This window comes from Rhinatrema bivittatum, chromosome 1 (assembly GCF_901001135.1).
Source record: "Rhinatrema bivittatum chromosome 1, aRhiBiv1.1, whole genome shotgun sequence".
Taxonomy (NCBI): Eukaryota; Metazoa; Chordata; class Amphibia; order Gymnophiona; family Rhinatrematidae; genus Rhinatrema; species Rhinatrema bivittatum.
This window is the reverse complement of record NC_042615.1, coordinates 695,502,932-695,520,691: the sequence shown is the minus strand read 5'-3', so window position 1 is coordinate 695,520,691 and position 17,760 is coordinate 695,502,932. Positions and strand designations below refer to the sequence as shown.

General features: G+C 42.2%; 1 protein-coding gene across 1 annotated transcript in view; it reads left to right on the top strand.

The window, feature by feature from the left end:
* The window catches only part of AP3B1 (adaptor related protein complex 3 subunit beta 1), a 1,093,919-nt gene that overhangs the window by 753,156 nt on the left and 323,003 nt on the right, over positions 1-17,760 (top strand). The window contains 1 exon segment of the mRNA XM_029575420.1: positions 10,294-10,403. Coding sequence (XP_029431280.1) covers positions 10,294-10,403 — 110 coding nt within the window.

Sequence of the window (17,760 nt, the reverse complement as noted above, 5' to 3'; positions counted from 1 at the left end):
CTGTTCGCTTCGAATCACCAATGCAGAAGTAAATTATCTTAGACTACTGTTAACAAATTTCCTGTAAGACATCTGTACAATTAGGAACTAGGAATATTCCATAATACCATATTTTAGACATTGTCTTTTTTGGCTATTTATTTCTTCTTTAAATGCTATTTAGAAAAGCTCAATCTAAAACATTAAGATTTAGACATATAAGACTTTGTTGTGCCATGTATATTTTGCTCTTATGTTTATGTTTTTGCCATGTATATTTTTGCTCTTATGTTTAAATGTTATTCAAAAAAGTTATACAATATGTTACTCAAAAAAGTTCTTTGTTATATGTAATTGCCCACAAGCAAGCTTATTCAACTGTTCTCTGTAAACCGATTTGATTTACATATAATGTAAGAAGATCGGTATATAAAAACCATAAATAAATAAATAAAATAGGAAGGTTACATAAAACAAGGCACCAAAGAATAGTTAACACACACACATATATATGTATGTATACACAAAATAAGAAAGAAAGAGGGAACAGCATGAAGATGTGCAAGAAATATTTTTTGACAGTAATTCTAAGTGTTTATAAGCATGTAACCCTAAAACATGTATTTTATAAATATCTTTTTTTATATTTTTATAGACAAAAAATATTACCCTAAAACATTCAATGAAACTATTTGTGACAACAATAGTCAACACATGTGCCTATTTTCCTAAGAGATTGTGGCACTTTCAAAACAAACTTGCTTCTAATGTCCTCTAATGAATGAAAAATGTCCTTGAATGAATCAATAAACGTTCCAGAGAGTTTATCAGGTTAAACTCAGGTATTCTAAATGAGCTAAAAAATTAGTAATGTCATAGAATCTGTACCAGGAATTTTACGAAGCCCCAACAGAGCCCAGCAATGCACTGACCCTGCATCCAGCAGGTGTCCCCCTTCAGTCTTCTTTTTTCCATGCAGCAGTAGCCAGATGGGTTAAGGAGCTCTCTTGAGATTTCTGACAGGAATTTTCCTCGCGGAATGTCTTTCAAAAATTTCAAAAAAAATTCTACACCATAGGGATCCCCCTATCGAGATCCATACTCCGTGGTCGAAAGGTAAGGTTTTAACCTTGTTGTGGTCGATTCCCGTCAAGTTATCCCTTCAGGGTCTACTGTCCATCGACCTCACCGCGGCTACATTTTTGATGGAGTCATGGCGTCGGGTTTTCGTCTGTATCCCGACTGTACTCTAACAGTGTCCATCACTGACCTGCATGGGGTCTGTGTTATGTGTTTGGGGTCCGACCATGATGTCCTAACTTGCACCAAATGTGCCCAAATGACACTGAAGGGCTGTAAGGCTTGTTTAGAGAAAATGGAGTTTCTCTTTCAGTCAAAAACTCCGACTCCATCGATAGCTTCGACTTCGTCTGAGCCGGTGCCATTGATCTCTCGCCAGCACCGTGACACTGCTGCTGCCCGACCGGTGTCGACAATTCCAAAGGTGTCTATTCCCTCCTTGCCTCCTCAAGAAAAATACCAAGGGGATCATCGTGAAAAACGTCAAACCGTTATCGTAAGGCTCAGTCCGCCGATCCAGACAAGCCCTCGACATCGCCACAGACAAAGTAGCCCTGTCCAGAAAAGACCCCATCCTCTTCTGTGACTGGGTCACCGAGGCGTTCCCCACCTTCAGTGGTGCCGGGATCCGCAATTCTACCTTCACCGGTGGACCCTTCGGCTATGCCAGTGCTGCCTCCTGCTCCGGAGCTGGGGTTCCACGCCCCAGGCTTCTGTGAGGAATTGGATCAGATGATCCAAGAGGACATCGGTGTAAAGCGCTTCAAGGTTTCCAACCTCTATCGATGCCGGTACTGGTTCCCGAGCCTGTCACCGATCCGATTCCCGTAGCGCTCGCACCGCTACTGGGTAGTCTGGATGCATTGATCGGTGCCCTTCCACCGATGGAACCGGTCGCACCGGTCGCTCCGGTGCCTTCCACACTGATTCCATTATCATCAGATGATGAGGAAACACCGATACCCATTCCACCGTCTGGGATTTTACCACCGACTCGTCCATCAATGTCACCGGCCCCTTCAGTTCCTCCATTGATGCCGTCAGTGCCACCTCCGATGCCACCGATGCCTAGGCCTGGTCCTTAAGGATTAGCACCATTTCTCCCCACTGAAGACCCACTAGGTGCTGGAGATCAGCCCTATGATCCTTGGACTGATGATTCGTCCCAAGATACAGATGATCTGCCATCAGAGCCCTCTCCCCCATATGAAAGACAACGTTCTCCACCAGAAGATCTGTCTTTTATTAATTTCATCAAGGAAATGTCTGAAACCATTCCTTTTCAACTTCAGACAGAAGAGGACTCTAGGCACAAAATGCTGGAAGTACTCCAATTTCTAGATGCTTCTATATGCTCCTAAGGAAATCATGTCTATACCTATTCATGAAATCCTGCTTGATCTCCTGAAGAGAAACTGGGAACACCCATGTTCGGTTCCATCTGTCAACCGCAAGACAGATGCCACCTATCTTGTGCAGTCAGCTCCTGGGTTCCAAAAGGCACAGTTGGATCATCACTCTGTTGTTGTTGAATCAGCCCAGAAGAAGGCACGATGTTCAAAACTTCATTCCTCCATACCTCCAGGGAAGGAACAAAAATCCCTGGATGCTTTTGGCAGGTGTGTCTTCCATGGCTCAATGCTTATATCTCGCATTGCCTCTTACCAGTTATACATGACCCATTATAACAGAGACCTTTTTAAGAGGATCCAGGATTTCTCTGATTCTTTACCAGAGCAACTCCAGGCTCAACTTCATACTCTGGCTCAAAAAGGTATGGATGCTGGAAAGCACGATGTCCGCGCTGCATATATCTTTGAAACTGCCTCTAGAGTGTCTGCAGCAGGGATTAGTGCAAAAAGATGGGCCTGGCTCAAATCCTCGGACTTAAGACTAGAAGTCCAAGACAGGTTAGCAGATCTACCCTGTGTGGGTGATAATCTCTTCGAGGAAAAGATCCGAGAGACCATGGCGCAGTTGAAGAACCACCATGAAACGCTGTGCCAGCTTTCTTCTGTGCTGTCTGAGTTTCCTTCCGCCCCTAAGAGAACTTTCAGGCGTGACTCTTAAGCGGCTGGCCTACAAGCCAAGGAAATTTTATCCTCCAGCTTCTAGAGGACGCTCTTCCAGTCCTTACTAAAAAGGTCAATCCAGGCAGACTCTGCCTCAAAATTCTCAGCCAGCTTCTCAGCCTGGACCAGCGTCAGGCTTTTGACTCCTTCCTAGAGAGTGTAAACCAACCTCCTCTTCCATCCATACCGGTTGGCGGTCGGCTCTGCCACTTCAACAGCATTTGGCATACAGTCACCACAGACCAATGGATACGTACAGTGGTCACTCAGGGTTACCACCTAAATTTCCTGACTGTTCCAGCGGACTCTCCACCTCTGCTGACGTGGGGGACTTCCGACCACTGTCCCTTGCTCGAACAGGAGGTCTCATCCGTCCTCAAATCCCGAGCAATAGAACCAGTGCCCCTCTCCCAGCAGTGGCAAAGGTTTTATTCCCGGTATTTTCTAATACCAAAGAAGTCAGGTGGCATACGCCCAATACTGGACCTCCGCGCCCTAAACAAATTTTTGCAGAGAGAAAAATCCAAAATGGTAATCTTGGGCTCTCTACTTCCTTTTCTACAAAGAGGAGATTGGTTACGCTCTCTAGATCTCCAAGACGCTTACACACATGTCTCAATTATTCCATCTCATCGCAAGTACCTGGTTGGCCCTCGTCACTTCCAGTACTGTGTACTACCATTTGGCCTAGCGTCCGCTCCACGAGTATTCACCAAGTGCCTGATGGTGGTCGCAGCCTTACTCAGGAATAAGGGTGTGCATGTCTACCCTTATCTCGATGATTGGTTGATAAGGGCTCCGAGTCAACAGGGCACACTTGCCTCCCTGCGTCTCACTATACACACCCTGATCTCCTTAGGGTTTCTAATCAACTATCCCAAATCCAATGGATCACCGTTTTTAAATCGTCAGAATTCAAAAATGGCCAAATTCTTCTGAGCATGTGCAACTTGTAGTATGCAAATTGTATTACTTTCTTAATTTGTGGGTGAAGTGACAGGCTAGAATATATAGTAAAACCTAGAGTTTTAACCTCTTCCTGTATCAAGATCAATATTTCATTTATATCTATATTATTTTGGGACATTTGAGGACATCTTGGAAGATACAGAATCTCTGGAGACATTTAAAACTAGTTTATTTCTAGTGAACCACTGATTGTCATTTTAAACATGTGGTAACTTTGAGTAGGGTCTCATTGTAGGTCCCTCTAATGGGAATGAAGAACTGGATATCATCTGCAAATATTCTGTACTCCACATCTAATTCAGCAAAAATATGACCAATAGGAGCCAAATGGACATTCAGCAAGACTGCTGAGAGGGAAGATCCTGTGGCACACCTGTTTTTAACTTACTCGAGTGTTTTCCAGAAAAATTAACTTAACTACAGCCTTCAAGGAATGAGGTAAATTAATCAGAGAAAAATCTTTTTCACTGAACCCACAATTAAGCTCTGGAATTTGTTGCCAGAGGATGTGGTTAGTGCAGTGTAGCTGGGTTCAAAAAAAATTTGGATAAGTTCTTGGAGAAGTCCATTAACTGCTATTAATCAACTTTTCTTAAGGAATAGCCACTGCTATTAATTGCATCAGTAGCATGGGATCTTCTTGGTGTTTGGTTGCCAGGTTCATTTGGCCTGGTTTGGAAACAGGATGCTGGACTTGATGGAACCTTGGTCTGACCCAGCATGGCAATTTCTTATGTTATGTTATTTTAAAACCACATTACCTATTCCCAGTTCCCTTAGATGGTTCAGCAGTATCTTATGATCTAGTATTAAAGGCAGTTGAAAGGTCTAAGAAAATTAGAAAAAATGTGGTGCCAGAGTCAAAATCATGTCTGAATATATCAAATATTGATTTTAGCAGGGTTTCAGAACTGTGACCTTCTCTAAATCCAAATTGAGAATCTAAGCAAGAATGCATATCCAAAAAATCTTGTAATTGTGGTTACGAAAGGTAGATTTGAGACAGGTCTACAGCTGGTGAACTCATTAGCGGGCAAATTGATTTCTTTAAGATAGGCTTAACATAGGCCATTTTCAAAGAGAAAGGATGGATCCATCATTTAACGAAAGATTAATTAAATTAGACAAATAAGAGGCTAGTTCATTCCTCAAACTTTTTAACAATACATTGGAACACTCACACAGAGGAAAAACGTTTGTTTTCAGGTCTCCAATCACAGAACATATCTCAGAAGGATTAATTTCTTCGAAGGATTCCCATAATACTGGCTCACAAATTGGGTGGTCAGGACCTGTATTACTTACTCCATTTTATCCCCCTTTGGGGCCAGTTCCAAATGGATAACTCAAACAAGGCTTAGAAAACAAAAAACACTTGCTGGCTTATCTGGCCCTAAATTACTACTTAACCCCTGACTGCTCTGGCAGAAATAACACTTTTGGCCTGCTGTAGTAGAAATTGAAGTCAGAAGGCCCCAGGAAAACAACTCTGCCAGAAGGGGGGTTTTTTTCCCTCCCTTGGAGGCGTGGATTCAAATCCCACTACCAACACCACATGTAGCGTATATGGACCTATTGCGGGTTCAGGAATACAATAAGATTGGACCAGCTTAGTTATGGTGCAGGTGTTTATTTACAATGCTTCAAAGATACAAGAATCAACTAATATGTCAACATCCACTGTCTGAGTATATCGTGAGGAACCTACCAGCTCCCTGGGGCTTCCTTTGCTCTTATGGCAGGATGAAGGGAACCTCCTTCACCCAGACTCCCTTGCGGTTTTCTGCCTTAAGGAAACCTGGGTGAAAAAACTGAACCAGGCTCCTTGAGATAGAATGAGGGCATTTTCTGTATACTCCATTACAGTATACTGACAAAAAGTATCAGACCTTTATATATGTCTTCAAAGTTCTCACTCTTCCACTGACTATCAATGGGCTCCCATTTTACCGCACCAACTGAAGTCCAACAATAGATATTTATCAAAGGTTAATATGTTTATTCATTAAATTTACTCCCAATATACTACAGCCACCTAATAGTGATAGCCATTGAATTACCATAAAAAGTTAATCACAACTGCGTCTCGCAATGGCAAAATCATCACCCCATTCATAGCACTGATTCCAACACGGCGCAAAGCTTCAAAAAATGCCGCATATGTGTATATCCCCAATGAAATGATCTTAGAATCAAAAGGGGCGGGAACAAAGCCCACCTATGCAAGTCATTACCCAAAGTTCAATCAGACAAAGCCAGATATTTTAACGTCAACTCATCACAAGAATATAGTCCATTCAGTATTCTGATTCAGTCCATTTGGTTCCATGGTATCTCATTCAAAAATATACTGCTCTTTCTGAATCAAAACCTTAGAAATAGTGCCCCCATGCTATAATTCAACATGATTTAAGCACAAAAAAATTCTTAACTCTTTTAAGTTATGACCAGCCAAACACCAATGAGTCACCAAAGGGGCACCTTCCTTTCCTGTATAAATACAACCATTGTGTTTTAGTATTCAAAGCCAAATAGAATATTTAGTCTGACTGATATAAACAAGTCCATACAAACACACTGTATAACATACACAACTTCAGAAGAAAAACAATCATATCGGACAGATAATTTGTACGTACGTTTCAGACTGCTAACATATACTTCAGTCAATTCATTCACATAAGAACATATAGATCAGGACTTTCATTTCTACTGACCAAATGGACCCAAAGTGTCTTGTGAGACAATAGGTAATAATGCTGAAGTTAATTTTGTTTCATAGGAGTGATTCTTTTTCATCGCAGCTACAGGAGGATCAATAAACAGAATATCACTGTTCAAGATAGACCAATGCCTACTTACCAATTTTTCAAACATCACAATAAATGGATCTTGAGATTCAGGCTGCTTCCATTTGGAATGTCTCACAAACTTTGACACACTAGTGATATCAGTTTGTTCAGAGAAAACTTTTGCTATTTTAAGGTGACAAAAAAACTTAACTAGTTCAATGTGCACCCTAAATGGATCATGAAATGTAGTCAGGGTGAAAGAAGGTCCCTTATTTAGCACATTCAGCTCATCCGTAAAAATATTTTTTATGACCAGTTGAAAACTAAACCTACGTCTATTCTGGATAACGGTTATAATGAAGTCCTCTCAATGATTTGCCCCTTGTTGATATATGATGATATGCTCTCCTGTTTGCTTGATTTTGAAAATGTAAAAAATGTGCCATCTCTTTTATAGAAACATTAGTATTAACATTGGCATTAGAATTAATGTTGGTATTAGAGTTTACCAGAGGTTAGACAAACAAAACTGATTTTTCACTCTGGTTACCTCCATCCGTCTGGAGGTGGATATCAGGGTATCTCCCCCTTTCAGGAGAGGACGGGACCCTTATGGGCTTCCTCTCTCATTGGCTTATGCTCTGGATACCCTTTAGGGAGAACCTCCAGGAAGCTTTCTCTCTCCAGTGCATAGCACCAACTGGGGTGACGGTACAGCTCTTGATTCAAATGAAACAGTGCAGCAATGTAGGCTAGCTGGGTCACTTTTGCTGTTTTTTTTTCCTGTGCCTGGTTGCCTTGTTTGCCTTAGTGTCTGCCTAGTCGGTCACCAGTTACTATCAGGATCTCATAGGTCAACAGTTTGCTCCACTTTCCGGAAAGTGGAAGGGTTTCCAACATCGATCCACTTGAACAGTGCTCTCTCCTGCACCTCAGGGGTGAGAGGTCTGACTTTTGGCTTTTGAGAGGTGCCATCAGTAAGTTCCCTCTCGGTGCTTTGTTTCCTGCTTAGAGAATGGGTTGTTCTTCACATCCCATCCTTCAGATTGGCTTAGCCTCTGATTGGCTCTGATTTTCTCACAGAATCCAAAAATCGCCCATTGGGAGCTCTCACTTTCCCGTTGCACTTTTGTGCAGCAGGGATGCCTTGGGCCTGGTGATTAGCTACCCAAATCAGAAATCTTCATAGGGTTGGGGATTCCCTCTCCTTAAAATCTCCTCCCCAGTAGCAGATGAGGATTCCTCTTGCGCGGGCAGAGTATTTCTTTGAATACCTGCTGAGCGCAACATGCACAGTTTTGCTTCCTACTGCTCCAACTCATCGGTGTCAAGGTGGATGGCACTCTGTCTCTGAGGGGAGGTTTGTTCTCCCTCTATTTCTTCACTGACATTTTTGCATTCCAACAACTTGCCCTATAAAGGGCAACTTGAGTCGTGGGTGGAGGATCATGTGAAACTGTCTCCCCACTTATATTACAGTCCCTGGTTTTGTTCTCCTTTTTCAGAAGTGATCCTGTCAGTAGGGTATGTTCGTTGACAGACATGGCAGTCCTATCCATATGGACATTTCCACTGTTGTGGAACAATAGGTTATCTTAGCCATAGGTTTGATACCTAGGCTCGTTTGGTGGGCAGTCTGTTCTACGGATCAGACTGTTCCTTCTCTGGTACCCTTAGGGTTCCCAGATTGGTGAGGAAGTCCTCTTCCACAGGGGCTGCCTCTTGCAGCATTCCTGTTTTTGCTATTAGCAGAGAGGTTTCAGCCTTCTTCCTCAGGTTGTTTTTATTCTGCTGAAGTCGAGGACTCTCTCAGTATCTTTACGAGAGGAGATGGACCCGATGTGCTGTATCTGCCTCAGCGGGAACTCCCTGCTAGAATTGGCAGGGGCTTCATATGGTTGAGAAGTCTCCCATATGTATTTTCTGCGGCCTAGAGGCTGTCACCTTTGTCCAGGGATCTGCCTCCTTGTCAGGTTTATCTCTCCTGTTTTTGTCAGACAGTTCAGAAGGAAGCCAGGAGGCACATGAGTGGTTGTCTCATCCTCGGACCTTAACCCAGTCACATAGCTGGGGCAAGGTCAGGTTGGCACCATTTTGGAACATGGAACCGACCGGCCCAGGTAGAAGGATGCACCCAGCCCTGACACAGGATCAGAGACTTCATTTGAAGGTTTGGGTGGTGCAGGAGAACTTGGGGGGGGGGGGGGGAGAGTGGGGTAGGGGAAAGTGGGCCAGGGCCTGCACCAGTTATTGAAGGACTGGGAGGCGGACTGGGACCCTAAAATTCTGTGTTGGACTTTGGGGATGCTGGGGTGGGGGGGGGCCCCCAGGAATGGGACCTCATTTTTATTGATGGATTTGGAGGAGGGCTGGTGCTGGCTTTTTTTTTTTTTTTTTTTTTAACTTTGGGGGAGTCAGGGCAGCCTCAAGTGGTGGCCCCAGTTTGAGCCAGGGGTTAATCAATCTCCCTTCTTTGCCTCAAATTTTTTGGGGCTTTTGCCACCTCGTTAGGTTTCCAGCCCTCTCGCCTCATATATATACCACTTTTCTAAGAGGAGTAGTTATTTTATTGAGGCTGATCTCATCCTCAGTCGGCCGCTATAAGTATTTGTATAGGATTAACTATGTATGACCTTCTTTGCATGCGTTTATTGTTCATGCATGCAAATTGCATGCAGAAGTCATTGTAAAAGGAGAATGAATCTGGATGGGGAGATGCAAAATGTTGCGTATATCACGTTATATACGCAATATAATGAATGTTAGAACACTACCACGGCTTGCTGCAACTCTCTGTAAGCAAGATAAATTTATCAGGCTAACTTTACTGAATTTATCTGGCTATGTTAAAGTTAGCCAGAGAGGTTTATCCAGCTAACATAAGCAATCCTTAAAGTTATCGTCTACATTAGCCAGATAATTCTGAAAATCAGCATTTTTCCAGCTAATTAGAGCCTGCATCACTAAGGCATTTCTCCCATTCTGTCTCTATGGGAATCAGGTCCTTAGCTGGATAACCGGAATACCCTGCCCTGCCCTGCCCACTAGCTAGCTAGATAACATTTCAGCCAGATGAAAAGTTATCCAGCTTTCTCTGGGCCGGTTAGTGCGATGGGATTTTCAAAACGTGCCATATGTCCAGCTAAGTCCAAATTTAGCTAGAAAAATGACGCTCAATATAAACCTCTTTGTTATTCAAAATAGAACAATTCCCAGGTAGTTGCAAAAGAAGGCTCATGGTGCCACATCGCAGCCCTTGTTCCGATTTAGCGGGATTGACAAATGAACAGAAGTAAACTGCCAGGCCAAAAAAATGTTATGTTGAAAATTTTTGTAATTCCTTTTCTACAATGTGGATTTTGCTTTTATATGCCATTTTATATGACTTCTTTTTCTTACAGTTAATCCAGTGTTATCTTCTGTAACGGCTCCCACATCTGCTATTCTGTCTCCAAGTCTAGCAGCAGATCTGGAAGGTTTATCATTGACCAGTTCTTCACCTGTCATCAATGTAAGAAATCTAAAACAGTATTTTACCACATTGCATGGTTTTTAAATAAGGTATAAAAAGTGAAGCAATGTAGTAATAATGGTATTTGTAAAACTGGGTTAAATGCTGTTTTTTTTGTTGTAGATAATTTACTGTTTTCTATATAACTCTAAAGAGGTGCATATTCAGTAAGACATTGAGAAGATAAGTTGTCCAGCTAAAGTTAGCTGGATAACTTGTGCTAGATATTCAGTGGGATGAATATCACTGATTAAAGTTATTCAGCTAACTGTAGTTGGATAACTTTAAATCTAACCAGCCAGATTTTGAATATCATCAGTTATAAAGTTATCCAACTATATTTATATAGTTGGATAACTTTATAGTTATAGATAACTTTATAGTTATAGATAACTTTATAGTTATAGTTGGATTATCCAACTATATTTACATCCAACTATATTTATATCCAACAGCTCCAAATTTGTTTAATATATGCCCCTCCCGGTCTCCTGGATTCAGATCCATCACCACTCATTGAACTCATCGCCAAACACCTAAAAAATGACACCCCAGCTGTCATCCTAGGAGACTTTAACATTCACACAGACGTGATCCCTTTATCCGCTAATTGCGATATGCTACTATCTTCTTTTAAGGCTATGGGCTTCTCTCAAATTGTTAAAGGTCCCACACACAAAGCAGGGCACACTCTGGACCTTATATTCATCAACTCAGGCCTTTCACAATCTTCCCCACCACAATGCTCCCCTATCCCATGGTCAGATCACCTGATGATAACAACTAATCTCTGTATCAAGGACAACCCCATATCTCCAAACACCAAAACCACAATTCACTACAGGAACTCATGCTCTAGAGAGGACCTCACCTCTCTCCTATCTTCGGAACTCGCCAATCTTGACCTTTCAGACGCAGAAACAGCCACCTCGTCATGGCACAACATTACGAACAAGGTGGCAGAAAAACTTTGCCCCCAAAAAACCAAAGAGATCAACCCAGCCTGCAAAACCAAAAAACCATGGTTCACGCAGGAACTAAAAACCATCAAATTAGAATTGAGAAAAAAAGAACACGCATGGCGGAGGAATCCTTCCAACACTACACTGAATGAGTACAAAACCCTCATGCACAACTACAGAAACAACATCCTTCGCACAAAGAGAGATTTTTATGCCCACAAAATTCACAATTTTTCCTTTGATCCCAAAGCGCTGTTCACATATGTCTCAGAGCTCACAAACCCACCTCACCAACTATCCCAGATGATCAAGCACAATCAAGATGCACAGAACTTGCTCAATTTTTGAAAACAAAATTCTCAAGCTAATGGCCCCTCTGGCAACCAGTAACACAGTACCTCCTTCTATCATCACTCCTTCACGCAACCAGAACATAAACCTAGATTCATTCGAACCTATCTCCTCACTTGAAATAGAAATGACTCTCAAAAAGATGAAACCCTCCACTCACCCGACAGATTCCATCCCTTCTAAACTCCTACTCACCATTCCGAACATCATAGCGAAGCCCTTAGCAGAGATAATTAATAGCTCGCTAACCCAAGGACTAGTACCGGACATCCTGAAACTAGCCACCCTCAAACCTCTCCTCAAAAAACCCAACTTGGACCCTACAGACCCAGCTAATTTTCGCCCCATAGCTAACCTTCCATTTGTAGCCAAACTTATGGAGAGGATAGTCAACAAACAGTTATCTGAATACCTAGAAGAGCATAAAATACTCACAACAGCCCAATTCGGATTCCGCAAATCCCTTAGTACGGAATCCCTCCTAACCTCTCTAACTGACAGAGTCCTCGTAGATCTGGAGAAAAAGACCCCATACCTCCTGATTCTCCTCGACCTATCAGCTGCGTTTGATACCGTAAAACACTCTATCCTGATCGACCGGCTCTCAGACATAGGCATCTCAGGATCAGCCCTGGAATGGTTCAGATCCTTCCTACACAATAGGACTTTCAAGGTCAGAATCAGCAACAAGGATTCCCTCCCGGTCAAATCCTCTTTCGGAGTTCCCCAAGGATCCTCTCTCTCCCCCACCCTCTTTAACATCTATCTTCTCCCCCTATGTCATCTACTCTCAAGTCTTAAGGTCACACACTTCATATACGCAGACGATGTTCAGATTCTGCTGCCAATCACTGACTCCATCTCCAGCACCATCAACTTCTGGAACAATTGTCTACAGTCCATAAACTCACTCCTATCTAGCCTTAACCTAGTACTTAATACGTCAAAAACAGAACTTTTGCTTATCACTCCAGATGAGAACTTTCAGCCTACCAACAACCTAACCTCACCACCAATGATCAATTCCACTCAAGTAAGAGACCTTGGGGTCACCTTAGACAAAAGGCTGAACCTCAAAGAATTTGTCAAGAACACAACGAAAGAATGCTATTATAAACTACATATTCTGAAAAAGCTGAAACCTCTCCTGCATTTTCAGGACTTCAGAACAGTCCTCCAAACAATACTATTTTCCAAAATCGATTACTGCAACTCTCTGCTTATAGACCTTCCAACCATAACCACAAAACCTCTACAAATGTTGCAGAACTCCGCCGCAAGGATTCTTACTAACACCAGCAGAAGTGAACACATAACACCCATACTAAAACACTTACACTGGCTCCCCATCAGATCCAGAATCATTTTCAAAGTGCTAACTATAACACACAAGAACATCCATTCACAAACGTCGCTAGATCTAAGCCTTCCACTTCGCCTTCACGAGTCTTCACGACCAATCAGAAACAGATACTTAGGCACCTTACACGTACCTTCAGCCAAGTCCTCACTCAAGAAACGTGCATTCTCGACTGCCAGCCCCCTTCATTGGAATGCCCTCCCCACGGACATTCGCCTCGAAACGTGTACTCGAACATTCAAAAAGAAACTCAAGACCTGGCTCTTTACAAAAGCCTACACTTAAAGGTCTAGCTCAGAACCACATCCCAGAACTTGAATCATTCTCGCTTTTATAATCATATCAAACAACTCCTAATTTTTATCCTTGGTCTCACAATTCCAAATCATTAAATATTTGAACATGCTACACCAATACCTCTTAATCCAGATGTAACCTTAGTTTTTGAAGTCTTCACTCCTATAGAAATAACCGCCAGTTCTTATTTACTTAACCCTATTCTGTAGACGTAAACTTTTCATGAAGACTGTAATCTGTAAACACCTGTATTTATTATAAGAATTTGTATTTACTATTTATATTTATTATTTAGCTATTAACATTGTTCTATTACCACTTGGTACTATTTCTCTCCTTCACCTCTAACTCTAAGTTCCTACTAAGTTAGCCATGTTATTTATACCCAATTGTTGGATGTAATTGTATATTTGTTTAATTGTTCAATCTGTTTGATGTAATTTTCTGTTCCTTGTTCCGTGTAAACTGAAGTGGTATGCACTAGTGCATGAACTCCGGTATATAAAAGCCTTTAAATAAAATAAATAAATAAATATTTAGTTGGATAATTTTAAACTTTGACTATATTAAAAAGAAAAAAACAAAAACAAATCATAATCATACTGTCCCTATAGTCCCCCACTCGAGGTTCAATGATCAGTTGTGCTGGGCCGATCTTGCAGATTCCCTCTGCCCCCCCCCCTTCCTTTTGATTAGAAAATCCACGTGCCGCCAACTGTCCCAGTCTCACCCCCTTCCCCCCTTCCTTGTCCCATTGAGCGATCCCAAAATTTAGAATTTCCAGGGGCCTTCCCACTTCCGCTGGCAAAAAGATCAGCATTCAGGAAGTATGAAAGATCCCCAAAAGAGGAACACAGGGAAGAACACCTGGTGAAACAGGGAGACTAAAAGAAATCAGAAAAGCAAAAGATCAAGTAGAAGAAAGGAATGCCAAAGAGATAAAGAGAAGAGACAAAACATTTTTCAGATATATAAGAGAAAGAAGGAAAGCCTGACGTGGTATAGTGAAACTGAAAGGTGACTAAGAGCAAGTGTAGAGACAAAGAAATGGAGGAAATATTAAAACAATGCTTCAGTTTGTTGTTCACTATAGAAGACCCTGGAGAAGAACTGTTGCTGGTTGACAAGACCATGGAATGGGATGGGTTAGACACAACTCCTTATACAGAAGATAATGTATGGGAAAAGCTAGGAAAACTGAAAGTGGACAAGTCTATGGGGTGGATGAGGTACATCCCAGGATACTACAGGAACTCGAGATTTCCTGGCTTGGTCCACTGAATAATCTGTTCAATAGATCCCTGGAAACGGGAGTGATGCCGCAAGATTGGAGAAGAACGGTTGTGGTCCTGCTTCATAAGAGTGGTAGCAAAGAGGAAGCTGGAAACTACAGGCCAGTTAGTCTCACTTCAATGGTAGGAATATTAATGGAGATGCTGCTGAAATAAAGGATACTGAACTATCTACAATCCAGTAAGTTGCTGGACCTGAGGCAGCATGGATTCACCAGGGGAAGGTCCTGTCAGGCAAATCTGATTGATTTTTTTGATTGGGTGACTAGAGAATTGGATCGAGGAAGAGTGCTCGATGTTATCTACTTGGATTTCAGCAAAGCTTTTGATACAATCCCACATAATAGGCCTGTGAATAAAATGAGAAGCTTAGGAGTGAGCACCAAGGTGGTAGCATGGATTACAAACTGGTTGACTGATGTTAGACAGCGTGTAATGGTAAATGGATCCTACTGTAAAGAAAGAGCTGTGTTAAGCGGAGTGCCACAGGAATCTGTATTGGGATCGGTTCTGTTCAATATTTTTGAAAGTGACATTGTGAAAGAGAGAGAAGGTACAGTTTGTCTAATTGCAGATGGTACTAAGATCTGCAACAGATTGGACATGCCTGAAAAAGTAGAAAGAATGAAAAGTGATTTACAAAAGCTTGAAGAATGGTCGAAGATTTGGCAGCTGGGATTCAATGCCAAGAAGTGCAGAATCATGCATCTAGGATGTGGTAATCCAAAAGAGTTGTATGTGATGGGGAATGAAACACGGATGTGCACGGACCAAGAGAGGGATCTTGGGGTGATAGTGACTGGAGATTTGAAGATGGCAAAGCAATGTGATAGCTAAAGGCAGCAGAATGCTGGGCTGCATAGAGAGAAGAATAACCAGTAAGAAAAAGGTGATTCTGCCTTTGTACAAGATCCTTGGTGAGGCCTCAAGTACTGTGTTCGATACTGGAGTCCTTATCTCAAAAGGGATAGAGACAGGATGAAGGCAGTCCAGAAAAGGGCAACCAAAATGGTGTGGGGTCAGTATCGGAAGACATATGAGGAGAGACTGAAGGATCTGAATATGTATTCCCCGGAAGAGTTGAGGTGCAGGGGAGATATGATACAGACCTTCAGATGATGTACAAACGTCAAACCTTTTCCGTTGCAAGGAAATCAGTAGAACTAGGTGTCACAAAATGACGTCTCAGAACCAACGTCTCAGAACCAACATCAGAAAATATTTCTTTACAGAGAGGGTAGTGGATACTGGAATGCCCTTCAGAGGAGGTGTTGAAGACGAAAACAGTCAAAGAATTCAAAGGGACATGGGATAAACACTGTGGATCCCTAAAGGCTAGAGGATGGAAATGAAGAAAAGAGTGCATGGAAGTAACTTGCTTATGCATTGGTTACTACCCTTAACCAATAAGCCTTGATACTGTTGATGCAACTCCAACATTGCTCTCAGCTTCAGTACCAATTCTTGACATATGTAAAGCAGCAACATGGAGTTCTCTTCACACCTTTGCAGCTCATTACTGTTTAGACAAAGAAGGACGACAAGATTCAGCTTATGGACAATCTGTCTTAAAGAACTTGTTTCTGGTTTAATCCCAACTCCTTCTACATCCAACCTGCTGTGATCTTCGGCTGCCTCATTTTCAACAACAATACTTCATTGTTGCTTCACTACAAAATGGCTCAGCCTCTAGCTTGCTAATCACCTATATGTGAGGTCTAGCATCCTGCTTGCCCTGGGATAAAGCAAAATTGCTTACCTTGTAATAGGTGTTATCCCAGGACAGCAGGATGTAGTCCTCACGAAACCCAACCGCCACCCTGCGGAGTTGGGTCCGATACGTTTTATTATTTTATTTTTTGCTAAAGCTTATTGCTACATACGAGACTGAAGGGAGACCCCTGTGGCAGAGAATATCATGGCATGCTGGGCATGCTCAGTGGCCTCACAGTGCCAGTCAAAAGTTTCTAGAAACTTTGACAGAAAGTTTTCCGTAATAGGGCTCCATCAATGATGTCACCCATATGTGAGGACTACATCCTGCTGTCCTGGGATAACACCTATTACAAGGTAAGCAATTTTGCTTTCTTACTCCTTCCTCTACCCCCTAGTATTGTCACCAGTGGAACAGGGCCTGGAAAACTTAGTGGTTAGAGCAGCAAGCTGCTAACCAGAGAAGCCAAGTGATACTCCTTGGGTAAGTCACTTCACCCTCTATTACCTCAAATACAAATTTAGGGAGGTCCTGCTGTATTTTTCCCAGAATGGAAAATACAGCAGGATTTACTGAGCTGTGGTAGCAAGTACCACAATTTAGTAAAGACTACAGTATTTTCTCTAGTGATAAAATACCATGGGGAAATATACCGTGTGTCAGTAGTCCCCACAAATTCCTCACAATGGTGGCCCTATGGTCTGGGACTGCCAGCTTGTTAAAAGGCCTGAGCAACCCAAGGTCAACTTCCCCCTAATGTGTGCTGAAGCCCCCAGTTTTGTGAGACCCGAGGCAGCTCCAGTGCATAAAATAAAAAAAAAAAAGACTTTCAGCACATTCCTCTCCCAAGCCCCATCCCTTTTTCACAAATCCTGCCTCTCCCAGGCCTTCTAATACTCCCTTGCCCTTTTCTGACCTCTTCCCCTCCCCCGCAAATCAAACTTTTAACTCCCTGGTGAGCTAGTAGAGCCTGGAGTACCATCTGGCCTCCTGGCCGTGCAACATCCAAGTGAAAATGGCACCAGCCCACTGGGTTTCTACTTATACACTTTTCCAGCTAACTTTAATGGAAATAACACAGCTTGTGATCTTTCAGGCAAGTTGCATTATTTTATTAACATGAAATTGCCTAGTAATGAACTACTTTACATGCATTTGTGTGCAAACCACTCATTAACATACTAGCATTATCAGGGGGGTAAAGCTCGTATAGTGCAGGTGTTTTCTGTGCAGTAAACACCTAACGCGGCTTGGTAAATATACCCATTATATTGTAAGCCCTCTGAGGATAGGGAAAGACCTACAGTACCTTAATGAAATCTACTTTGAAATGTCACAAAAAATGGAATATAACTAAATAATAAACAAGATAATCAGCCTT